Consider the following 26,836-nt stretch of genomic DNA (forward strand, 5'->3'; position numbering starts at 1 on the left):
ACACCTGTGAGTTGGAGGAACTCACTTTTCTTAAACAGAGTATATGTCCTCACATTCAAAACTGGAGATTGGATGGGGGAGCTCATTGTGAGAATTAACTATAACAACATGCAAAAAGCATGTTTTTTGGTGCTCTCTGGGATATATCCATGGAGTGTCAGTACATAGCTGTTCCTGTTATTAACTGGAGTAAGATTTTGGATTAGAAGCAACAACTCCTGACCAACTCAGGGAGAAAGTAAGGTGGGAAAAATTATAAGAAAAATCCTTTCTCGAGGTAGTTCATAAATATCAGAACAAGGAGAAAAGATCTGAAAAAGGTACACATACACTCACAAAGATGCACAGTGATATGCACAGTTGAGGAAGTGAGGAAAGTTGGTTTAGCCTTTGTGTCCTGCTGAGTTTCCAAAGCCCACCAACAGACTAGAGATCTATTAAAATCAGCAAAGACTGTACAGCTGCATTTGAGGACAAGACAGGGGTAGTCAATAGACCAGACTGGTGAGGAATTTCTGATGATATGAACCAGATAGGATCACACTGAATGGAAAGCCCACTGGAACCCACAATTCACTGCAGGCAGAAGAAGGCTCTCTTTGGAAAAGAGGTGAATCAGCCTCCCCAGAAGAATAGCAGGAGACATGGGTACAAAACGGCATGGGCAGGGGCGAGGCTGAGCCAGGACAGTATGTCTGAACCATGGCCAGAGAGACACCAGACCAAGACTCCACTCTGAGGCAAGAATCCAAATGAGCTGGTTAAAACCTTATGTTTTAGATTCAGAAGGGTCAGATTCAAGTATGCATGACCTTGGGTTCCATCTTGCACCTCCCTGACTTTGCAGCTCAATATGCTCAACTGTAAAAGTAGAATGAGAGAACCTACTCCACAGGGCTGGTGTTCAGGTTCATTAACAAATCTCCATAATGCTGGATAATGCTTTGTGTATGGAGGACATTGCAGCGACCAGAGCAGACAGCCTCCCTGCCTTGATGGGCCATGCATTTTGGTAGAAAGGAGAGGCAATCAACAGATAAATATAAAGTACATCAGGGTGTCTGTCATGAGGAGTGCCATCAGAGGGTGAGAAGTATTTATATAGGATTTCAGGAAGGTTTCTCCATCAAGATGACATGTAAATAGAGACCGTAGGGGATGAGTGACAAGCCACAAGCATAACCTGAAAAGAATGTTCCAGAGTGAACAACTGGTGCAAAGGCCCTTCTAGAACATGCTTGGTATGTTTAAGGACTAGCAATGAGGCCAGTGTGGCCAGAGGGGAACAAAGAAGGGAGACAGCAGGAAAAATAATGTCAAAGAGGTAACAGGGGCTAGATCACATATGGCTGAGCTTTCATGACAGCTACTAGTCAAATGTGGTTTTTAAGCACTTAAAATGTGGCTCTGAAATGAGATGTGCAATAGGCATAAAATACACACTGAATTTTGAAGGTTTTGGAGAACAGAAAGCATGTAAAATATTTCATTAATAATTTTTGCATAGATTATGTGTTCAAGTGATAATCTTTCTGCTATCCTGGGTTAAATAAACCATATTAGTAAAATTGGTTTCACCTATTTCTTTTACTTCTTGAATGTGACTGCTAAAAAATTTAAATGACATATGTGGCTTGCATGATATAGGGTGTTATGGGCCACAGTAACGAATATGGCATTTACATTGAGCAACACGGGAAGTAAATAGAAATGCACATAAAGTGCTCAGCATATTTCCCAGAACAGAGTGAAAAAAGTTTATAAAACTAGAATTCTATCCCCAGACAAACTACTCAAATGTAAAGGCAAATAAAGATATTTGGGGGGAAGGGCAGCCCCTGTGGCGCAGCGGTTTAGTGCCGCCTGCAGCCTGGGGTGTGATCTTGGAGGCCCGGGATCGAGTCCCATGTCGGGCTCCCTGAATGGAGCCTGCTTCTCCCTCTGCCTATGTCTCTGCCTGTCTCTCTCTCTCTCTCTCTCTCTCTCTGTGTGTGTGTGTCTCTATGAATAAATAAATAAAAATCTTTAAAAAAAAAAGATATTTGGGGGGAAGACTTTGGATTCAAGAAAGAATAATAATAAAACTAGTAAATGTTTAGTTCAAATAACTGTTTAGAATGTAGGGATGAAGTTTAATGAAATCAGCAAGTAATAACTATTGAAATATGAAACAAAGTAAAATAAAAAAGAATCTGAGGTAAAACTGGATACATTCCCAAATTCCCAATGGATCAAAGAAAAACCGGCAAAAAACAAAAACAAAAACAAAAAAAAAAAAACACCTAACAAACAGGTACGGAAAGGGAAAAATAGTTAACTCTGTATGGAGGAAGCCTGGCAAACACCACCCTAACCAAGCTATTGCAATTAATGTCACCATCAATAAGACATATTGCCATCATGCATCCCTGAAAAAATGCAATGAGAAGGAAATATCACCTCTGTGTTCTTCTCCAAAATCCAGAACCTTATCTCTACTCATCAGAAAACCTCAGAGAAAGACTAGGGAATGTCACAGACTGGAGGAGACTAAGGGCACATTGACAATTAAGTGCAATATGATAGCTTGGACTGGATCCTGGAACAGGAAAAGAACATGGGTGGAAAAACTGCTGAAATCTGGTCAAAGTCTGGAGTGTGGTTAATGGCAATGTGCTTATGGTAATCCTACTTTTGACAAAGACACCATGGCTATGTGAGGTGCTAACCCTAGGAGAAGCTGGGCAAAGGGCAGACAGGAACTCTCCATATCTTTACAACTCTTTTGTAAATCTAAAGTTCTTTCAAAATAAATAGCTATGATATATTTTCTGTAAGGTTCTTCAGCAGTCTCTTCAGAGTAGTTAACAGGTAAATTTATATAAGCAGGTCCATATTCTATTATACCTTCCAGAGTGTGGCTTTTTCTTCCTTGTTTTTGAAAAATAGTAATTTTTTTAAAGATTTTATTTATTTATTCATGAGAGACACAGAGAGAGAGAGGCAGAGACACAGGCAGAGGGAGAAGCAGGCTCTGTGCAGGGAGCCCTATGTGGGACTTGATCCCAGGACTCCAAGATCACGCCCTGGACCAAAGGCAGGCGCTAAACTGCTGAGCCTCCCAGGGATCTCTGAAAAATAGTATTTTTAATGGAACATTGTTCTACTTGAATTTTTAAAAGCCACTCTAGGAACCAGATGTGGAGAAAAGATGGCTTAAAAGCTGACCCAACAAGACAGAATGTCTCTCCTTGGGGACTAAGCACAAAGAACTTTCAGCATGTTTTGAGTCAATGAAGGTACTACTTGGACCTCAAGTGTGTTTAAGGCTTGAAGGAACACCAACAACACAAAATATGATTACTCACCAGGGTGACTTTTCTTTGTGGTTTCAGCAGCTTCGGTTTATGGAATGTGGCAGCCACAGGAGCTGTGGAAGGATGTCAAGGGTTTAGCTTGCAATTCTTCCCAGGGCTCTTAATGCCCACATATCATGAGTATCATAGACACTCTGTGGAGACACACAGATCCCTTCCTGCCCCCATGGAAGAAGTCCGGTTTCTGATCTAGTTATCACTGGGTGCCCCCTGATGGAGAGCAATCCTCCCCTAGTCCTTTTTTTTTGTTTTTTTTGTTTTTTTTTTTTGTATATTTTTTATTGGAGTTCGACTTGCCAACATATAGCATAACACCCAGTGCTCATCCCCTCAAGTTCCCCCTCAGTGCCCGTCATCCAGTCACCCCAATCCCCCGCCCACCTCCCTTTCCACCATCCCTTGTTTGTTTCCCAGAGTTAGGAGTCTCTCATGTTCCGTCACCCTCACGGATATTTCCCACTCATTTTCTCTCCTTTCCTCTTTATTCCCTTTCACTATTTTTTATATTCCCCAAATGAATGAGACCATGTAATGTTTGTCCTTCTCTGATTGACTTACTTCACTCAGCATAATACCCTCCAGGTTTCTCTTCAAATAGTATAAATCTTTTATCTTTTGCTCCCCTAGTCTTTGTACATGTCATCCTCTCCCATCAGCGAGGTCAATGAAACAACTCTGTGTAAAACAAACACTGTCAACTACAAAGAGGTCAGAGAACCAGGTGAGAACCAGGTGAGAACCAGGTACGTTTGGTAAAGCCTGAAGCTGCGAACTTCCCTGGGACTTCATCCTAACTACACATTAACAGTTGAAGCAGTGACCTTGCCCCTCACAGCAGCCCTGAGAGGTCAGCAGAGGAGAAAACTGAGGCTTTTCTCTCAAGTATCATGTAACAAGTATTTCAATATTTTGGACCTTAAAAACTTGACCTTGAAAGTCGGGAAGACCTCACCTCCATGCCAGGTTCTACCACTTAGCTCTCTGAGGCTCACTTTCACCTTTTGTAAGGTAGGGTACTATCTACTTCTGATTGAATGAGACGTTGTGGCAGGATTCTCTGCCCCCTTCTTTCCCTAGATCTACACATGTCATGCTTCCCAGAATGCCTAGGCCTTCCAACTCCTTCTTTCTACCCAACGTGTATTCAGCCTGAGCACCAATGTCTTTCAGCAAAGGAACCCAAAGACTCTTAGGGGACAGTCCTAGGACTTCCAACTACATTTGAAATTCTTTGAGGTATGAACATCTCCAAAACTGGCCACAGTTATTTTAGAAACTATCTGTAAATGATCTTTTTTTTTTTTTAATTTTTATTTATTTATGATAGTCACAGAGAGAGAGAGAGAGGCAGAGACACAGGCAGAGGGAGAAGCAGGCTCCATGCACCGGGAGCCTGATGTGGGATTCGATCCCGGGTCTCCAGGATCGCGCCCTGGGCCAAAGGCAGGCGCCAAACCGCTGCACCACCCAGGGATCCCCTGTAAATGATCTTATTCTAAGACATGAGCAGTTCTCTTCTAGACAAACACTCTTTTTCTCACCTATGTTACTCTACATTATAACTGGAATCAAAGACTAACCCTCATTGTATCCCCAGTACAAATCCAAAATAAACTCTATACCTGGTTTACATCTTTGGAAATATCAGAGAGGCTTCGTTCCCTTGAATGAACCAAGATTATGTTGATACTCGTTTGTCCCACCCCACCATGTGTGACCATGGTAATAGTTCAAAATGAAATACACTGTGGAATCAATCTGTGCATGTTGAACCCCCATCTGTCCACAAAGCCAGGCTGGGCCAATGCATCACCCTTCGCCCTGCCCCAGTGATGGTGCTCAATTATGATCAAAATCTAAGTGGGGTTCTCCAGGCCATATAATCATGGATGTCATGTCCTCCATCTGTCGTCTACTCCTCCTGTCCCAATCCCATTTCAAACCTCAGACCCATTCTAGATCAGCCATGCTGGTTCCCACGTGGGTAACAGTAGGCTAGCTTCCTACCTTTGGCAGGGACTGCAGGAGGGACATCAGCCTTCTCCTTCTGCCTCTTGCCCTTCTTGGGTTCCAATGGGGCCAAGCTGGTCACACTGGTAACAGTCTCCCCTGAGCTATAGAAGAAAAGACTCCTGGTGAAGGCAAAAACAGGTTTGTTCCAGGGAAAGGGAAAAGAAGCAATAATTTCTGTGTGCTTCCTGACTACTTATGTAAGGTAAAGTCATCTTAGGGCTGGACTGGGATCACTCTGTGATTATCTCCAGGGATGTCTGGAACTCTCATACTGACCTGTGGCTAAGATAAGGATGATGAGATGAGCTAGAGATTTATAATGTGCTGTTTAAAGTTCAAAGATCCCCGGAGAGATCCAGGGCCAGCTTGTCTACAGTTATAGATACAGAGATTGATGGTTTATGCTGGTTGCATCAGTTACACAGTTTGGCTTGGCCACATCACCAGTAGGATTTACAATACTAATAGAAACTTCTGCTTGGACTACCCTAAAACCAAGATGCTTTGCATGTATTTTTGTGGTTCACAGTCCACAAACAGAGCACCTCTTATGCAAGGGAGAAAGGACCCTGGGAGCTACATCCAGAAGTCTCCAGGGTCCCCATGCTTGTTCATACTTTCTTCTCCCACTATACCTTTACCTATAGTAGAGGGTAAGTGGCTTCATCGTGAGGAGGGCTGTAGTATCAGGTTCTTCCTGTTACCCAGAATGATGGTGTTAATAAGCCTTATATTGCAGGTAAGAAAACCAAGACATAAAGAAGCTAAGTGGCAAAAGTTACAAACACAGACCAGCTTGATGTGAAACCTTGATGCTACATGTGGGATGGAGCCCACGCACTTCCTTAAATGGTATCACTCTTATCTCAAGTGCATCATATTAGCTCCAGCAACCCATAGGGAGGTCCCTTTTGAATCTCTTGTCCTCAGGCACATGTTCCAGCCAGGAGGGATGCAGTTACAAGAGACTATCTCCCTAATACATTTCCATAATTTCCAGAAATCCCTATGACTATGACCAACTGCCTAATAATCAAAATGAAAGAAGACAGTAAACAGTCATCACACAAGGGGAAAGGCTCTTATCTATGAAAACACGCTAAAGCTCCTTCACAAAAGGAAGCCAAATTAAAACACACTGCACTTCCTTTCTCCACCTATCAGAATGATAATAATCACTTTGGAAGCAAAGCACTCTTTTGCCAAGGATGCAGGGAATCAGGTACTCCGAAATACGGCTGGTACGAGTATAAACCCTTCCCGAAGGAGAATAACTTGGCAATCAGAATAACTTGGCACTCAGAATAACTTGGCAATCAGAATTATAGAGGCTCATACTCTGACCCAGCAATTTCACTTCCGGGAATTCATTCCGTGGATATCTTTGCACGTGTATGAAATGTACATATCAGATTTGTCCTTATGGTGCTATTGTTGATAGCAACCGATCAGAAAGAACCCAACTGTCCATCAGCAGGGGACTGATTAAGGAAATGATGGTGAGTCCACAAATACACATGTGGGGTTCTCTGCAGCCGCAAAGAGGAATGGGAAGCTATTTATGTGCTGATGAGGAAAGATACATCACTAAGTGGAAAAGCTAGGTGTGAGACAATGTGTTAAATGTGCCCCTTTTAGTATAAAAAACAGGGAAAAATAAAAATACATATTAGCATTTGCATACACATGCTTAAAGAAACTGGAAGTAGTCACAAGAATTCTAAAATAGTGGGGGGCCTGGGTGGCTCAGTCAGTTAAGTGTCCAACTCTTGGTTTTAGTTCAGGGCATGATCTCGGGCTCATGAGATCCACCCTGGTATCGGGCTCTGTGCTCAGCGCAGAGTCTGCTTGGGATTTTCTGCTTCTCCCTCTCCCTCTGCCCCTCCTTCCACTTGCCCATTCTCTCTCTCTGTCTCAAATAATGAATGAATGAATGAGGGTGCTGAGAAACTAAGCAGATAGGAGATCCAGCAGGAAGAATTATCACTATATATATTTTTTAGTCACTTATTTAACTTTTAAATTTTAATTATTAAGCCACATGATTATACAATCATTAAAAAACATAATCATTGCAAAAGAGTTAAACACAAATAAGTATCTGTATACATTTAATACGAGAAGGTAGGCTATTCTAATAGTCCTAGGATTTTAAAAACGAAGAAAGACTGACTCGCATGTTGTGGGAAAAATTCCAAGAATACGGATCACACTGAGATTCCCCAAAGATGATTTATTTTTACTGGGAACTGAAACTCCAACTGGCCATAGGTTTAGAAGACAGGGTCAACTGTGTAAATTAACAAATAGCCCAAAGGAATGTGCATTTACAAAATGCTGACCATTAAGAAGAAACAAAGGATCAAAACCTCTCAGAATTGCCCAAATACACAACCACCTGTACGGTTTCATCTCATAGCTTTAAACTCTTGAAGTGTTTAATTCTTTCTTTCCATTATAAATTGATGCATGGTCATGTTTTCAAATGGTAATGACAGGCATGGAGGAAAAAAAAGGAAAATAAATAAGTCTATCCTAACCAAAACACAACCTTCTTAAATATTTATTTTCCTCTTTCTTGTTTAATTTTTTTAATGGCCTTCATTTTTTTTTAAAGACAAGTTTTAGGTTCACAGCAAAATGGAGCAAAAGGTACAGAGATTTTTTTCATATGTCCGCTGCCCGCCCCCCCCCCCCCCCCCCCCCCCCGCACCACCACCACCACATGCACAGCCTCTGCCATCATCAACCCCCTGCCACGGTGGGATATTTGTTATAATTGATGAACTTACATCAACATGTCATTGGCACCCAAAGTCCGTAATCACCTTGGGTGAGTTCCATGCCTTTGGACCAGCATATAATGTATTCGCTGTTGTAGTGTCATACAGAATAACTGAACTGCCACGAAAACCCACCGTACTCCACCTATCCATTCCAGCTGCCCAGCAACCCCTGGCAACCACTGATCTATTTACTGTCTCCATAGTTTTGCCTTCTTCAGAATGTCATATAGTGCAATCATACACCATGTAGCCTTTTCAGAAAGGCCTCTTTCACTTAGTAATATGCATTTAAGTTTCCTGCATGTCTTTTCATAGTTTGATAGCTCATTTCTTTTTAGTTTTGAATATTTCCACCTGTCTGGATGTACCACAGCTTATCTATGCATTCCCCTACTACAGAATATGTTGGTTGCTTCCAAGAGTGGACCATTATGAATAACACTGTCAATAAACATCCATGTCATGTTTTCGTGTGGACATAAGTTTCAACTCTTCCTTGATTTTTATATACTGCATTTTTTTTGTTATAATGTATTGTAATTTCCCACCTTTCTGTCTAATCTCTATTTTACATATTGTTACATCCTCATACTTTTCCGGTGAGAAGATATGCCAAGATTTTCTCAGCCATTTCCTGACATCTAAGTAATACTTTATATATGAGTAATATTGCCATAAATATATTTGTGCATCATGGTTTTCCACTCTTATTTTGTTTTAGGTTAGAGTCTTAGGGGTGGAATTACTAGTTCATGGAGTATGACCATTTTAAAGGGTACTGAATTCCCACTGTCAAAATGATCTCCAATAAGTTAGCACTACCTCATAGCCATCCAGTCAATGGACAAGGAAATTTCAGTTTCCAGCCTGTTTAACACCAGGTCTATCAACTTTAAAAAGTTACTCGCTTTATGAATAAAAATGTGATCTCCCTTCTACTTGCATTTCTCTGACTGCCAGTGAGAATGAGCAGTTCCAGCATTTGTCTAATCGTGTTTCCTTTTTTACGAGTGACATATGGACATCTGCTACCATGGATTAGGGTCCTGAGCTTTTCTTATACATTTTCATGCACCTTTTACATCAGTCTGTCATGTCTATTGCAAACATTTCCCCCAATTTCTCTTGAATTTTGGCTTCCTGTTAAATGCACAGTGATTTGTTTCTTTTGCTAAAATCGTTCTGTGTTTTCTTTTTGTCTGTTGCGCCAAGCTTAAATCACCCTCCCCAGCTGTACCCCACACCCCTGCAGAATCAAAGACTTCCCCTTCCTCTTCTCTTTTTTTGGATTTTGTTCTTTAACTCTTTAGCATAAATGAATGTTTTGGGACATCATTTATATAAATGCATGCTATCAGGACCAGAGCTTTCAGTAAGCTAAAAAAGATCTGCTTTGTCATCACTGTTTTCCTTCAAAACAGCAAAACTGCACTAAAACGAAATTTAGCTCTAATTCATACTTCAACAATGAGAATTCATATACAATGAGTCACCCCTATGACATGGCAGATAAATTTGCTCACAGAATATTAAGTCTCCCATTGAGCCAGCAAGACTGGTAGAAATTTTTGACAAAGAAAGTCCACTTTATGATTCACTTACAAGAAAGTTATTCTATATCTTAGATTCGAATGGAACTGTGTTTTGTCTCTGACACAAGGGAGTGAGCATTGCTGGAAGCAGTCAATCCAAAAAAGATAGAAAACAGGCCAGAAACTCTGTCTAAATGAGAGAGCTGTGTGATTGGAAAGCAGTGCTATATGTGGAAAACAGGGCTCTTTCCAGCTCTAACTAGGGCCGCATGGTTGGCACACGTGCGAGGCCTGTGTTGTAACAGGTAGAAGGTTCTGGTCTGGCCACCATCATGGGTGCCTCCCTCTCACAAAAGCTGGGTACCTCCATTCTGTGGCACATGGTGGTCAGATCTATGAATGGACAATGGACAAAGGAAGAAGGCCTGCCCTAAAGCAGGTTCCACTCAGACCCAAGAGGTGACCCTGGGCAAATAACTCACTTCCCGGGCTTCATCCCCCAATCTGTAAAATGGGAGACATACACTTGCCATCTATCACACGGGGTTATTATGAGGGTCAGATGGGCTGGCGGAGCCCAACTTAGATGGGGCATGAAGTAGCTCAGGAACACTGACCAAAATCTCTGGTGTGTGGGGGTAGGGGGGGATGTTTCATGGTGTTACCCACGGAGAACAATGTTGCCACTTGGGTATCTCCTGGCACCATGTCTTGGCCCTGAGGAGAGGGCTACAAGTGACAACTTAAACTTTGATCAGAAAATCTTTCTGCCCAAGATGGTACAGCATGTCCTCCTATTGCTACAGATAGAGTGGTGCTCTAGAAGAACCAGCACAGCATACAGCAGGCAGGGAAAGAGAAGGAAGAGGCCGCACCCCAGAGCAATGCACACCAGATGAGGCAGGCAATCTGGATTTTGCTAGGTATTGAACATACTGTGAGCAAACTATATTTTGCCAAACTTTGGTATGAGCTATGTTTGTCTCTATCCTAGGCAAAACACTATAAAAAGTGTGTGATATCTATAATCTCTGACCCTCCCAGACAGGGAAATGAAGCCTCAAAGAGGTCCAGGCAGGAGACATGGGATCTGATCCAGGGCAGCCTGCCTCCTTGGCCCTGAAGAAAGGACTCTGGGTCCAGCCCAGACAACAGAGAATAAGAAAACTAGGACAAGAAGAGGATAAATCAAGCCAGATGCACAATGGCTGCTCTGGGCTTAAACTGGCACCCTAAAAAGAAGGTACTGAAAGGTCATATTAACATTCCACTGCATTTAAGTTTGTACTAAATCTGGGACTGTTACAGCTGCTGAAGCCCAGCCTGGATGGGAAGAAGAGGGGCCAACCTGACTGCTGGGAGCTTGGGAGGTGGGAGCTGTGGCACCAGCTGTGGCTGGTGTCTAAGACCAAGGGCCACCTGGGCCCAAGACTGGGCAGTGGAGGAGGGGGGCATGTTCTTGTGCCTGGAATGATCTGAAATAAGAGAGGTCAGCTATCAAAATGGAGGTGGGAGGGGGTAGGCTGGACATGTGGAAATTTGGTGCCTCTACTATATAGGTAAGAGTTTGGGGAGTAGAAAAAAAACAATAAAACAGCACAAACGGGGCTGATCCCCTCAAAGAACATAATTATAACTAAGACTCATACATGCAGCCACATATTGCTTTCATAACTAAATGTGAGATCAAAGCACCCTCCTATTGAACCACAGTCCTTGTGGCGTATGAGTCCTCACCTCAGTGACCGTCCTAATTCTCGCCTCTCTCTGGGATAATACCAGAGGTGCAGCTAACCACTCATGCCGAGGAGCTTCAGTACATCCAGCCCTTGTTCCCCAGATGCCAAGTATTTCCTATGGTCCAGAACAATCTTTGTGCCTCAATATAGGAACTGTGAATCAAAATGCTTCCTTGAGGTCTGTTTAATCTTATTTCCCATTGAATGAACAGTTGTCTTCATCCCTGGGCAAACAGCTGTCTGTCACATCTGCAAAGGATTTTGTTGTGGTTTGAACTGGGATGGCCAGAGATGCCAAGTGTTGTTTGTCAATCAAACAAACCCAGCCCAGAAAGCCCTTCATGAATGGGGCTGAGGAAGACGTGCTGGTTCTGATCCTACCGACATCCCCCCAGCCCTGCTTCTTGGAGCCATCTCTTCCCAAACCCTTCTTACTCTGTACTGTCTTTGAAAATCATTGTGTTAGCTGCCTGTCTTATCTGCAGAAATGTCCATGTGCTTCCTTTCCTCTTTCCCACATATCTCAATTTTGACACTGATGATGCCTGATACGGGTCTCCAGAAGATCATGAGCTCCTTGCCAAACAGCTTTGTGCTCTCCTTCCCAAGATTTCACACAATGCACTGATCACCCCATAACCCTGTACTCTGCAATGTCAAGTCTGGAATCATGAAGGAGGAACACTGGTCTCAACAACCATGGCAGCAACTCACTGTCATTACCAGTTAAGGTCAATTATATCTCAATAAGCTGTAGGGAGAAGTGTGATTACAGCCTCTACCCATAGGCTGGCTGCCACTGAGAAAGGACAATGACTCATGCAAAAGGGCAAACTTCCTGATGTCTCGCTCTAGGCTTCGGAACATGTTCTGTGGACTTCCCCTGCCACTGGACTACTCAAGGTTGATGGATACCACATGCCAGGGGCTGCTTAAAAGTTGTAGAACTCCACTCTCAAAGAGGAGCCAAGGGTGCCACTCACTCACGTGACTCTTGAAATGACTTTTCTCATATATGAGTAATTCATGCCAAGAATATAGAACCGTGTCTGCTATGCAATAAGCATTTAATGGGTCTCACTATTATTTTACCAGTATTATTATCATCATTACTGTGGAATCTCCTCTCAGAGTCCTTGAACAGAGAGCCAGACATGACAGTTTTCCGCAACGTGAGCCAGAACCGGTGCACCTAGAAAAGACCGGCAGACGGTCACGGTTGCATTATTTTCTGCTGCTTCCATCGTATGATGTCTTTGCATGCACATTCCAAGCTGTGTCAGAATAAAGCTGCTCCTCTCTGAGGGAGTTGCCAAGGCATCTCTCTGTCCACAGCCTCCATGACCTTTTATTATACATGGTTTATACAAACCGAGAGGTTCTGCTGGGGCTTCTTTGTTAAAGCTCTTCCTTTGCAGTGCCTGCCAGCTTCGTGAAGTCTGAGCAGAGGCTTTGCAAGGCCACTGGTTTTGTTTGTGAATTTAAAATCTCAGAATACAGACTGGTAAGATGGGGAGGTGCTTCATTAATATTTAGCAGTTCCATGCAGTGTTCTCGTCTTGGATTGTAATAATGGCAGAGAGAAGTCACTGGGGTTACGTGTCCCACATCTATCGCCTGTATCCCTGGGTTGAGGGTTTGTGTTTGGGTGAGACTGACCCCAGCCATCCCCTGATCACCATGCTTGGTTCATGCTGGCCCCTTAACACTAAGGTGCAATAGTGTTTGCTGTCAGAAAGTGAGACAACTCCTTCATTAGGCTAGAAGGGAACGCACCTGCCACCATCTTTCTCTTCCTGAGGAAAGCCAGCCTGGCCTGAGGATATGCCAACCCTTGAAGGCTGAGAATGGAAGCTACCAACGTAATGACACTGTGTCTCCTAGACAGAACTTCCCAGGGGCCCATCCACCACAGCACCCCTAGTTAGATGAGCCAGCCAAGTCCCTTCCTGGGGAATTACATCTGTGCTAGCTTTCCTGTCACCTGGAATCAAGAGGTTCGTAAATAGTACAGAGGACTAACTATTTATCTAATAGTTGGCAGTTTTATTCCTGCTCTTAGTCTGGGGAGACTAATTTGTGCTTTGCAGGGTTTTATGAGGATTAGAAATAAATCCCATCAAGTGTTCAGAAGTGAAGGTGCAGGGGCACACGGTGAGTAATTACGAGGAATTAGCCCACAGCCACTGACAATCTCACTGAAACCTTACAACGACCCTGAGCGATAGGGACAAAGGCAAATTTGCACCCATTCTGTGGAGGGGAAAAATTTCCAGAGAAGCCAAATGGCCAAAGGCCACCAACCTGCTACGTGCCATGGCTCCAGCTAACACCAACCAGGTGGAATGCTTTTCATATCATACAACGAGTACCAACCAGGCTCTATCTCACAGGCCAGCCCTCCTCGTGCCTGCGTCTGCCTGGGGGCCCCAGTAGGACACTGAGCCTCAGAGCTGAGGTGGGAGAGCCGGAGAGGAGAAGAGGCACAGTAGGGATATCAGGGATGCAGGACAGGGGCCAAGAAAACACAGTGCCATGTCTGCTATCCCTGCACTCACCACCTGGCTTGCTTGGGTGACTGTGGCCAGAGGGGAAGGCACTCAGCGTGTATGTGGGCTAAAACCAACCAACCAAAAACAACAATGGTTGGAGCCTTTGCAAATTGATGCCTATGAGCAGAGCACATGGACCTTTCAAAGTCAGGAGGACGGAGGGCAGATGAATGGCTATCCTCTTCTCTCTTTTCCTTCCATTGCCCCAACTTTCTGTAGAGTCTCCTCCTTATTCACCTGCATGAATGCCAAAACTGAAGCAGTGACCAGCAAGTCTGAGTCTCCTAGCATGCCTGGGACATTAGCCCTGGAGCCGGGTGGCCTGGGCTGCCATCCCTCGCTATTCCACCTCTACCCAGCAAAGACCCAACCACCATCCACATTCTTTGTGTATCAGTTTTCATCTGTAGAATGGGACCATCACCACACCCACTCATGGGGTTGTGGTGAGGAATGAAGAAGATGGTGTGTGGCAATGCTTAGCCCTGTGCTCATCTGGCATCTGGCCCTGCCACCTCCTCCTGCCTCTTCTCCCGGGTGCTCTGCTCTGAATTTCCAGACTACCTCATTCTTGTGGACCAAGTGCCTCTAGACCCCCAGCCTCTTACCCGCTGAACCCCTTTCTCCCCACTTCTGTGCACTGCCCTCCCCCAACCCCCTTCTGGAACACTCTTACCCCTTCTTCTATACTTCGCCCAAATTTCATCTCCAGGAAGTTTCCCTACTATTCACCAACCCCAAAGACGGGGTTAGGAGCACCTCTTCTGGGTGCTGGTGTCAGCTTTGTGGGTACCACATGGGTCTACCACAGTTTTGCTTCTCTAGTTCTCCCATTTGACGTGGACCTCAAAGGCATGGGCTGTGTGTTATTTCATCCTTGCCCTAGGGCCTGACAAGAAGTCCTTTATAGAGGAATCACTCATAAATATTTCATAAGTATGATCGAATAATAACAGAACCACTTGCACAGAGCTCACCATTTGCCAGGACAGTTAGAAGCACTTTATACAGACTAATTCAGTCAATCCTCCCAATACCACTATGTGCTAGGGCTATCTTTGCCCCAATTTCATCAGAGAGGTAGAAAACCTAGTCAAAGGTACATAGCAATCAGCGCCAGAGTCCAGATTTGAAACAGGAGCCTGGCCCCAGAATCTTTAAACATCACAGATTACCTTCCACAGAAGAAACAAATTCTGTAATACTACCACTCTGCAATATTATGAAAGTGAAGCAAGTAGTTACATATCTGACTTTAGAGTTGATATGTTTACATTCTCTTTGAAATCATTTCTGCCTTCATGCTAAGATCCTGAATAAATCAATTATTAATTAAATCTCATAAATTATTAATTAATTCTTTGACTGCAGGGGTATGTTTTTAAAAAAAATCTCTGATGGTTCAGAAAAAAATTAAAAAATGCTTTAAACTAAGCTCACAAACCACAGTAATCCTGTGCCTGTAATTTATCCAACATATAGTCTGTGCTCCTGTTTATCCATGAAGAAGCATACACACCAGAAAACATGAAGAAAGCTCAGATTCCTTCTGTCATAACTGCTGTTGGCATGGGGAATACGTTGTCCACTTCAATGTCTCCCATTTACAAATATTTTATTATCTCAAACTCATAAGAAGAGGCCAAGCAACAGGTCAGGAAGTCTACTGACTAGGAATTGCTTTTTCAGTGCCCATGTCCATCTTCTAGGCAACTTTCTTGAACTTGACCCACAGGAAAGAAGGCATCTGAATCCATGGAAGAAGTGTCATGATGTAGGGACACACCACATCTCTATGCAGTTGGTGGCATTTCATTTTAAATCTGACTTTCCAGGACCTTTTGGAGCAGTTTCATGCTCACCCATTGAGCAGCTTTCAGGGAGCTGCCTTTCCCTAGGGAAGGCACTTTCAAAAGAGCTTGCAGAACCTTGAAATGCTCCCTATGACCCAGCCTTCTCCTCCGGAAAAGCCCTTAGCCATGGGAAAGGAACAGCCTCCCAACCCCAAAGTCAGCACCACCCCTCCCAAGAGATGGCAACTTCCAACTTCTGGAATGACACACGTTCAAGAGGAGACTCGTTTTCCTTCTGTATGAACTTCTCACAATAAGTCATGGAATCCCCTGGGGTCTCCAGGTTCTGCCCTAGTCATTTGGCAGGCCTTCTCGTGGTGACCACAGCCTCAGCACCAGCATGGCCTCTTCCTGAGGGTCCCTCTCCTGCCTGGGGGTTTCTGTTCCTGGCATCTTGCCCTAGCCCTATGCCCTTCCTCCCTTAGGAGGAAGTGGTCAGAAAACAGAGAAGCACATTTGTGCTGTTAATAGCTTGAGATTCTAACAGCCCAGCCTCCCACTGCCATAGCACAGATGGAGCCAGGACGTGGGAGCCCCCGGCACCACAGGGACAGGAAAAGCCTGGGTTCCAGAAATGGAGCACAGTTCAGGCCAGAACTAGCTGAAAGGCAAGGACTAACCAGTTTATTAGCCAGGCACCGTGGCAGGGGATCTCGGCTGTATTAAGGTCAAATTAGCCTGAGGTTCTAATCAGGAAAATGAATACAAATCAGTAGGGCACCTCTGTATGGCCTGAGGTGTAGTGGAGTAAAGACAAGCCTTTCAGAGGTTGATCTGTGGGCTGTCCCAACAAGAGACAGGCCCATGGAGACAGCTTGACTCCATCACTCAAACAGACTCACTAATAGCACCAGCTGGTAGAGGGGCAGCATCTGAGTTGGACTCTAAGGTCACCCCTGATGTCTGGTTAGGTATCCCATGACTGGGGAAGACCAAACTCTAATGCCCAACAGGCTGGGGTAACCCCCTCACTATACTTGCAGCCTTAGCACTGGCTCAGAATAGGGGCAACCCAAGGGCAAACAAATACTTAGGAGGGGAAGGCAGGATCCCAAACACTGGGCACTGTTGCTAACAATGAAAACCCAGACAGTAGACCACAGCAAGCAAATCGTGAGAAGCACTTGCAGGCTGGCCCCTCACAGCTTCTGAGTTCCCCAGCCATAACGTCCCCCCATAACTGAAATGCCAGTCCTTAGGGCCCTGTAGGGTACCTGCTTTAAAAAAATATATCTTTATTGAGAGATAATTTAGTCACCATAAAACTCATTGATCTTAAGTGTACAATTCAATAATTTTTGGTACATTTATAAAGTGGTGCAACCATCACTACAACACAGTTTGAGAACATTTCTATTACACCCAAAAGTTCCCTCTTGTCCACTTATAGTTAATTCCTGCTTCCACCCTTCCAGCCCTAAGCAACTATTTTCTGTTCCTATGAATTTACCTTTCCTGTACACTCCAAATAAATGACCTCATACCATATGTAGTTTTTTGCATCTGGTTTAGTCCACTTAGCATAATGTTTCTGAGGTTCATCTACGTGCAGCATGTATCAATGGTTTGTTCCTTTTTATTGCCAAATTGTATTTCATGGAGTAGATCACTAAATGTTACTTTTCCATTCATCAGTTGTTGGCTATATTTAGATTGTTTCCAGCTTCTGGTTATGATGAACAAAGCAGGTGGGAACAACTGTATCCATGTCTTTGTGTGGATATATGCTTTTCATTTCTCCTGGGCAGGTCATATGGTAAGTTTATGTTTAATGTTTTAGGAAACTACTAAATCGATTTCCAAAGTGACTATACCATTTTACATTCCCAATGGCAACAGAAAGGGTTCCAGTTTCTCCACATGATCACAAACAGTTGACATTGTAGTGGGTATGTAGTGGCACCACACTATGGTCTTATTTGTACCTCTTAATGGCTGGTGAACATATTTTTATGAACTTGATAGCCATTTGTGTATCTTCTTTTGGGACAGATCCATTCAAATCTTTTTTGCCCTCTTTAAATTGTGTTGTCATCTTATTGAGTTGTAAGAGTTCTTTATATATCCCAGTATTATTTGTTGAAAAGAATGTGCTTTCTCAAATTTTTTTTTAAATAATTTGTGAAGGATTGGTATTTTTTTTTCCCTTTAATTCTTGATAAATTTCACCAGTAAAGCTATATGGGTCTGGGCTTTTCCTGGTTGGAAAGATGTTAGCTAACAATTCAATTTCTTGACTTATTACAGGTTTATTCACATTATAGCTTTTTTAAAAAATCAATTTTGGTGTCTTGTTGTTGCTTTTTGTTGCTGAGGCTCTGTTGTTAGGCCCATATACATTTATAATTGTTGTATCTTCCTGGTGTGTTGATCCTTCATAATTTGTAATTTCCTTCTTGGTCTCTAGTAATATTTCTTGTCTTAAATTATAGCTTATGTGAGATTAATTTAGCTACCTCTCTTATTGTTACTATTTGCTGTTACTATTTGCTCTTATTGGTACTGTTCTCTTCCTATGGGTGCTCTCCATTCTCTGCTACTCATGCATGTTGCTTCAGCTAGAGATACACTTGCCCCAACTGTGACCAAAAGCTCAGGATGATAGAGCTATTGGATTCCCTGCTCAATCCCCCAAAGAAGGTCATCTCTGGGGGGAGGGGGAGGCAAAATGGCAGAGGAGTTAGGGTCCCCAAGTCACCTGTCCCCACCAACTTACCTAGATAACTTTCAAATCATCCTGAAAACCTACGAATTCAACCTGAGATTTAAAGAGAGAACAGCTGGAATGCTACAGAGAGAAGAGTTTTCGCTTCTAACAAGGTAGGAAGGCAGAATTTAAAAAAAAGGAATCAAGTGGGGGAGGGACCTTGGGAGGAGCTGGGCTAAGGCCAGGCCTCGAAAGCCTCCGGGACAGGAAAGCCCAGCCCCGGAGAATCAGGAACTTTAAAAATCTGCACTGGAAAAAAGAAAAAAAATCTGCACTGGATTCTTCCCCAATGGAAAGGCACTTAGGGAAATCAGGCAGAACTGCAGGAGGGGCAGTGGAGCCTCCAGTCTCCCGGAGTCACTAGTAGAGGAAGTGCACCCTGGGTAAGAGCACACCACAGACTGTGGGCCGATCTCGGTAAAGGGCTGAACCACGCTCCTGGCAGGGCCTCGAGGAGAAGCTCAGGCAGTGGCTCTGGGCAGAGGGGGCTGCGCCCTGCTGCCTTTGGGAGCCGCCACCCCGGGAGTACAATTCCAGCAGCACAGGCCCCGGATCACAGGGCGCCAGGGGATCCTGTGTTCAGGATCCGGGGTTCTTCCTGAGACAGGTAGAGGCGAGGAGAGCACAGGACAGCGAGGACTCTTAGCCCCCAGGGGCCCCCAAGCTGTGAAGATCAGCACCCCTGCCCCCGGAGCATCGAGGCCAGTGTGGACTGGGAGATTGCAGTAGTTACTCTGAGAGCGGACTCTAGGGCTGGAGAGCTGGCTGCCGCCAGTGTGGTTCTTCTCCCTTGTGTCACCCTGTGCCTGGGATGGAGCAGCCCCCAGGGAACAGGGCCCTCACGAGGTAAACAGCTCCCAATGAGCCCTCCAGCTGTCAGGGGGGGGGGGGTGGGGCAGCTCCCCCAGGTGCACACACTTGAGAATCAGCACAGCAGGCTCCTCCCCAAGAAGACTAGCTGGAAGGACACAGGAAGAGCAAGTTATTGGCCAAGCAGCACTGGAAAGCTCCAGGGGAGGTCAAAGGATTTACAGTATATAGAACCAGATTATACCCCTCTTTTTTTTCCTTCCTTTCTCCAGTACAACTCATTTTAGCCACTCTGCACTGAGCAAAATGACTAGAGAGGAGAACTCACCACAAAAGAATCAGAAACACTACTCTCTGCCACAAAGTTACAGAATTTGGATTACAATACGACGTTAGAAAGCCAATTCAGAAGCACAATTATAAAGCTACTAGTGGCTCTGGAAAGAGCATAAAGGAATCAAGAGATTTCATGACTACAGAATTGAGATCTTATCAGGCTGAAATTAAATGAGATGAATCCAAACTGAGGTACTAACGACGAGGGTTAATGAGGTAGAAGAAAGAGTAAGTGACATAGAAGACAAGTTGATGGCAAGGAAGGAAGCTGAGGAAAAAACTGAAAAACAATTAAAAGACTATGAGGAAAAAAAAAAAGACTATGAGGAAAGGTTAAGGGAAATAAATGATACCTCAGAAAGAAGAATCTACATATAATTGGGATTCCAGAAAATGCTGAGAGGAAAAGAGGAACAGAAAGCATATCTGAACAAATCATAGCTGGGAACGTCCCTAATTTGGGGAGGGAAATAGACATTCAGATCCAGAAGATAGAGAGGTCCCCCCCAAAATCAATAAAAACCAGTCAACACCTTGACATTTAATAGTGAAATTTGCAAATTCCAAAGATAAATAGAAAATCCTTAAAGCAGCAAGAAACAAGAGATCCCTAACTTATATGGGGAGAACTATTAGATTAACAGCAGACTTCTCCACAGAGACCTGGCAGGCCAGAAAGGGCTGGCAGGATATATTCACGGTCCTAAATGAGAAGAACATGCAGCCAAGAATACTCTATCCAGCAAGGCTCTCATTCAGAAAAGGAAAGATAAAGAGCTGTGAAGATAGGCAGAAACTGAAAGAATATGTGACCACCAAACCAGCTCTGCAAGAAATGTTAAGGGGGACTCTGTAAAAGAAAGAGGAAACCCAAAGAAATAATCCACAAAAACAGGGACTGAATAGGTATTATGATGACATTAAATTCATATCTTTCAATAGTAACTCTGAACGTGAAGGGGCTAAATGATCCCATCAAAAGACACAAGGTTTCGGATTGGATAAAAAAGCAAGACCCATCTATTTGCTGTCTACAAGAGACTAATTTGAGAGCTAAGGACACCTACAGCCTGAAAATGAAAGGTTGGAGAACCATTTACCATTCAAATGGTCCTCAAAAGAAAGCAGGGGTAGCCATCCTTATATCAAATAAATTAAAGTTTATCCCAAAGACTGTAGTAAGAGATGAAAAGGGACACTGTATCATACTTAAAGGATCTATCCAACAAGAGGACCTAGCAATCATGAATATTTATGCCCCTAATGTGGGAACTGCCAAGTATATCAAACAATTAATAACTAAAGTAAATACATACTTAGATAATAATACACTAACACTGGGAGGCTTCAACACGGCAGTTTCTGCAAATGACAGATCTTCTAAGCACAATATCTCCAAAGAAACTAGAGCTTTAAATGATAAACTTGACCAGATGGATTTCACAGACATTTATAGAACTTTACATCCAAATGCAACTGAATACACATTCTTCTCAAGTGCACACGGAACTTTCTCCAGAATAGACCACATACTGGGTCACAAATCAGGTCTCAACAGATACCAAAAGACTGGGATTGTCCCCTGCATATTTTCAGACCATAATGCTTTGAAACTTGAACTCAATCACAGAAGAAATTTGGAAGAAACTCAAACACGTGGAGGTTAAAGACCATCCGGCTAAAAGATGAAAGGGTCAACCAGGAAATTAGAGAAAAATTAGAAAGATTAATGGAAACTAATGAAAAGATACAACCATTCAAAGTCTTTGGGATACAGCAAAAGCAGTCCTAAGAGGGAAATACATCTGAATAAAAGCATCCCTCAAAAAATTGGGAAAAAAAAATCAAATATGCAAGCTAACTTTGCACCTAAAGGAACTGGAAAAGAAAAGCAAATAAAACCTACACCAAGCAGAAGAAGAGAGTTAATAAAGATTTGAGCAGAACTCAATGAAATCGAGACCAGAATAACTGTAGAACAGATAAAAGCAGGAGTTGGTTCTTGGAAAGAATTCATAAGATAGATAAACTATTAACCAGCCTTATTAAAAACAAAACAAAAAAGACTCAAATTAATAAAATCACGAATGAAAAAGGAGAGATCACAACCAACACCAAGGAAATACAAACTATTTTAAAAACATTATGAGCAGCTATATGACAATTAATTAGGCCATGTAGAAAAAAATGGATGTATTTCTGGAAAACCACAAACTACCAAAACTGGAACAGGAAGAAACAGAAAAGCTGAACAGGCCAATAACCAGGGAGGAAATTGAAGCAGTCATCAAAAACCTCCCAGGACACAATAGTCCAGGGCCAGATGGCTTCCCAGGGGAATTCTGTCAAATGTTTAAAGAAGAAACCATACCTATTCTACTAAAACTGTTCAAAAAGATAAAAAGGGATGAAATACTTCCAAACTCGTTCTATGAAGCAAGCATCACCTTAATTCCAAAACCAAGGGATCCCTGGGTGGCTCAGCAGTTTAGCACCTGTGTTTGGTCCAGGGCATGCTACCAGAGTGCCAGGATTGAGTCTCACATTAAGCTCCCTGCATGGAGCCTGCTTCTCCCTCTGTTTGTGTCTCTGCCTCTCTCTCTCTCTCTGTCTCTCTGTCTCTGTCTCTCTCTCACACTCTCTCTGTCTGTCATGAATAAAAAGGAGAATTATAGACCAATATCCATGATGAACACAGATGCAAAAATTCTCAACAAGATACTAGCAAATAGGATCCAACAGTGCATTAAGATTATTCACCATAACCAAGTGGGATTTATCCCCAGGATGCAAGGCTGGTTCAATACTCCTAAAGCAATCAGTGTGACAGATCATATCCACAAGAGAAAAAGCAAGAGCCATATGATCCTCTCAACAGATGCAGAGAAAGCATTTGACAAAATACAGCATCCATTCCTGATCAAAACTCTTCAGAGTAGGGATAGAGGGAACATTCCTCAGCATCTTAGAAGTCATCTACGAAAAGCCTACAGCAAATATCATTCTCAATGGGGAGACACTGAGAGCCTTTCCCCTAAGATCAGGAACAAGACAGGGATGTCCACTCTCACCACTGCTATTCAACATAGTACTAGAAGTCCTAGCCTCAGCAATCAGACAATAAAAAGAAATAAAAGGCATTCAAATTGGCAAAGAAGAAGTCAAACTCTCTGTCTCTGCAGATGACATGATACTGTACATAGAAAACCCAAAAGACTCCACCCCAAGATTGCTAGAACCCATACAGCAATTCCGCAGTGTGGCAGGATACAAAATCAATGCCTGGAAATCAGTGGCATTTCTATACACTAACAATGAAACTGAAGAAAGAGAAATTAAGGTGTCAATCCCATTTACAATTGCACCCAAAAGCATAAGATACCTAGGAATAAATCTAACCAAACAAGTAAAGGATCTATGCCCTAAAAATTACAGAACACTTCTGAAAGAAATTGAGGAAGACACAAAGAGATGGAAAAATATTCCATGCTCATGGGTTGGAAGAATTAATATTGTGAAAATGTCAATGTTACCCAGGACAATTCACACATTTAATGCAATCCCTATCAAAATACCATGGACTTTCTTCAGAGAGTTGGAACAAATCATCTCAAGATTTGTGTGGAATCAGAAAAGACACCGAATAGCCAGGGGAATATTGAAAAAGAAAACCAGAGCCAGCATCACAATGTCGGATTTCAAGTTGTACTACAAAGCTGTGATCATCAAGACAGTGTGGTACTGGCACAAAAACAGACACATAGATCAATGGAACGGAATAGAGAACCCAGGAGTGGACCCTCAACTCTATGGTCAACTGATATTCAACAAAGCAGGAAAGACTATCCACTGCAAAAAGGACAGTCTCAAAAAAAAAAAAAGGACAATCTCTTCAATAAATGGTGCTGGGAAAATTGGACATCCACATACAAAAGAATGAAACTAGACCACTCTCTTACACCAGACACAAAGATAAACTCAAAATGGATGAAAGACCTAAATGTGACACAAGAATACATCAAAATCCAGGAGGAGAACACAGGCAATACACTTTTTGGACTTGGCCACAGCAACTTCTTTCAAGATACATCCATGAAGGCAAGAGAGACAAAAGCAAAAATGAATTATTGGGACTTAAGATAAAAAGCTTTTGCACAGCAAAGGATACAGTCAACAAAACTAAAAGACAACCTACAGAATGGGAGAAGATATTTGCAAATGACACATCAGATAAAGGGCTAGTATCCAAGATCTATAAAGAACTTATTAAACTCAACAGCAAAGAAACAAACAATCCAATCATGAAATGGGCAAAAGACATGAACAGAAATCTCACAGAGGAAGACATAGACATGGCCAACAAGCACGTGAGAAAATGCTCCGCATCACTTGCCATCAGGGAAATACAAATCAAAACCACAATGAGATACCACCTCACACCAGTGAGAATGGGGAAAATTAACAAGGCAGGAAACCACAAATGTTGGAGAGGATGCGGAGAAAAGGGAACCCTCTTACACTGTTGGTGGGAATGTGAACTGGTGCAGCCACTCTGGAAAACTGTGGAGGTTCCTCAGTTAAAAATAGACCTGCCCTACGACCCAGCAACTGCACTACTGGGGATTTACCCCAAAGATACAGATGCAGTGAAAAGCTAAGACACCTGCACCCCAATGTCTATAGCAGCAATGTCCACAACAGCCAAACTGTGGAAGGAGCTTCGGTGTCCATCGAAAGATGAATGGATAAAGAAGATGTGGTCTATGTATACAATGGAATATTCCTCAGCCATTAGAAACGATGAATAGCCACCATTTGCTTCAATGTGGATGGAACTGGAGGGTATTATGCTGAGTGAAGTAAGTCAATCAGAGAAGGACAAACATTATATGGTTTCACTTATATGGGGAATATAAGAAATAGTGAAAGGATTAAAGGGGAAAGGAGAGAAAATGAGTGGGAAATATCAGAGAGGGTGACAGAACATTAGAGACTACTAACTCTGGGAAACAAACAAGGGGTAGTGGAAAGGGAGGTTGGCAGGAGGATGGGGTGACTGGGTGATGGGCACTGAGGGGGGCACTTGTTGGGAAAACATTGGGTGTTATGTTATATGTTGGCAAATCGAAATCCAGTTAAAGAAATATACAAAAAAATCTTAAAAAAAAAACAAACAGTCACCTCCACTGACATTGCTGCTGAACATGAGCACTCCACACTACTCCAAGTCACATGAGGCCCCTTCTATCACAACAGTGCATCTGGTAGTTCTCATAGCACTCCCTGCTCTGAACGAGTTCACCAACCTGGGAGACATCTCTCCCAGGGACACATGCATTTGCACTCACTGCCTGGTAACTTCCACAAAGCAGGGATTTATGGCTTTTTCCTCATTGTTAATCTACTCTTAGTAGACAGTAAACCCTCATAATATAAATCTGCATTTTGATTTTAATAACAGGGTTTCTCTGGATCCCAAACTCTGCAGCAGTAACACAAAATAGTCAGGTATAGGAACTGTTGGGGCTGTAAACAGAATCCCCCAGAGACATCCAAATTCACATTTAACTTAAGTTTTTATGAAAATAATTGTAGATTCACACACAGTCATAAGATTTTAAGTAGAGATCCTGGGTAGACTCTACCCATTTTCTCCCAGCAATCTCCTAAGAACCAGATATTGATTCATTGATTTTTCTCTATTGTTTTGCTATTTTAAATTTCATCAGTTTCTGCTTTGGTCTTTATCACTTTGTCCCCCTGTGTGCTTTGGGTTTATTTTGTTCTTTTCCTAATTTACTGAGGTGAGACTTCAGATTGTTGACTTGAGGACTTTCCTAATTTCTAATATAAGCATTTAATGCCATATCTCTCCCCATCAGCACTGCTTTAGATGCATCCCACATGTTTTGTTTATTCTCATTTTTGCTCAATTCTCTATTTTTTTATTGCCTTTGAGACTTCCTCTCTGATCCATGGATTATTTTTAAAGTGTATTGTTTAGTTTCCACATGTTTATATGATTTCCATTGCTTTAAATTTGTTGAGGTTTGTTTTAAAGACCAAGATTTAGTTTAAAATAAACTGTATCTTATGGTGAATGTTCTGCAAGGGGCTGGAAATACAAGTGTTCTTCTGGTGCTGGTCTGTGTCTGATACGTATCAATTTGGTACTGTCAGTTGAGTGTGGTGCTTAGATCTTTAATAGCCTTGATAATTTCCGTCTAGAAGGTCTATCAGTTGCCAAGAGGGGTGCAGGAACTACCAATGATAATGGTAGATTTATCCATTTCTTCTTTCAGCTGTTTCAGGTTTTGCTTTATATACTTCGTGGTTCTGCTATTTGGTGTGTATAATTTAGGATCTTTGTCTTCCTGGTGGATTGATCCTCTAATCATTATCTAATGTATCTCTTTGTTTGTAATAAGTTTCTCTGCTCTGACCTCTGTTTTATCATATTATTGGTATATCCGGATTTGTTTTGGTATAGTTTATGCTGCATAACTTTTTCCATCCTTTTATTTCTTTTTTTTTTTTTTTTAGATTTTATTTATTTATTTATTTATTTATTCAGAGAGAGAGAGAGAGAGAGAGAGAGAGAGAGGCAGAGACACAGGCAGAGGGAGAAGTAGGCTCCATGAGGGAGCCTGACATGGGACTTGATCCTGGGTCTCCAGGATCAGTTCCTGGGCTAAAGGCAGTGCTAAACTGCTGAGCCACCTGGGCTGTCCACCTTCCTTTTATTTCAACCCACCTAAGTCACTGTGTTTGAAGTGAGTTTCCTGTAAAGAGCATATTGGTGGGTTGTGTTTTTATAAAAGTTGATTCTATCAATTTCTACCATTTGAGTGATTAATATTTAAACTATTTAGATTTAAAAAAAAAAAATAAACTATTTAGATTTAAGATAAACAATATGTTAGCAATTAAGTCTTTCATTTTATTATCTGTTTTCTGTTTATTTCCCATGGTTTTCATTCCTCTGTTCCTTTATGTTACTTGAACATATTTTAGGATTCTATCATTATTTTTCCATACTGTTTTTGAGTTCAATTTTTTCAGTCACTTTAATGGTTAGTTTGAGCATTATAATATACATGTGTGACTTACCAAATTTCTATCTCTTTGAGTGAAGTGTAAAAATCTCACTTC

The 26,836-nt window shown here is 42.5% G+C and overlaps 1 protein-coding gene across 10 annotated transcripts in view; it reads right to left on the reverse strand.

Moving 5' to 3' along the window:
* The window catches only part of VSTM4 (V-set and transmembrane domain containing 4), a 101,036-nt gene that overhangs the window by 26,255 nt on the left and 47,945 nt on the right, over window positions 1–26,836 (reverse strand). For 5 of the 10 annotated variants that reach the window (XM_038578043.1, XM_038578039.1, XM_038578041.1 and 2 more), the window contains exons 6-7: window positions 5,364–5,488; window positions 3,348–3,409 (exon numbers count right to left, since the gene is read on the reverse strand). In XM_038578043.1, the coding sequence (XP_038433971.1) occupies window positions 3,348–3,409; window positions 5,364–5,488 (187 nt within the window). Of the gene's footprint in view, window positions 1–3,347; window positions 3,410–5,363; window positions 5,489–12,518; window positions 12,619–26,836 lie in introns of all 10 variants that reach the window. The other 5 variants (XR_005380357.1, XR_005380355.1, XR_005380356.1 and 2 more) reach the window with 2 other exon arrangements.

The sequence above is a fragment of the Canis lupus genome, chromosome 28 (genome assembly GCF_011100685.1).
Source record: "Canis lupus familiaris isolate Mischka breed German Shepherd chromosome 28, alternate assembly UU_Cfam_GSD_1.0, whole genome shotgun sequence".
In the NCBI taxonomy this organism is placed as follows: Eukaryota; Metazoa; Chordata; class Mammalia; order Carnivora; family Canidae; genus Canis; species Canis lupus.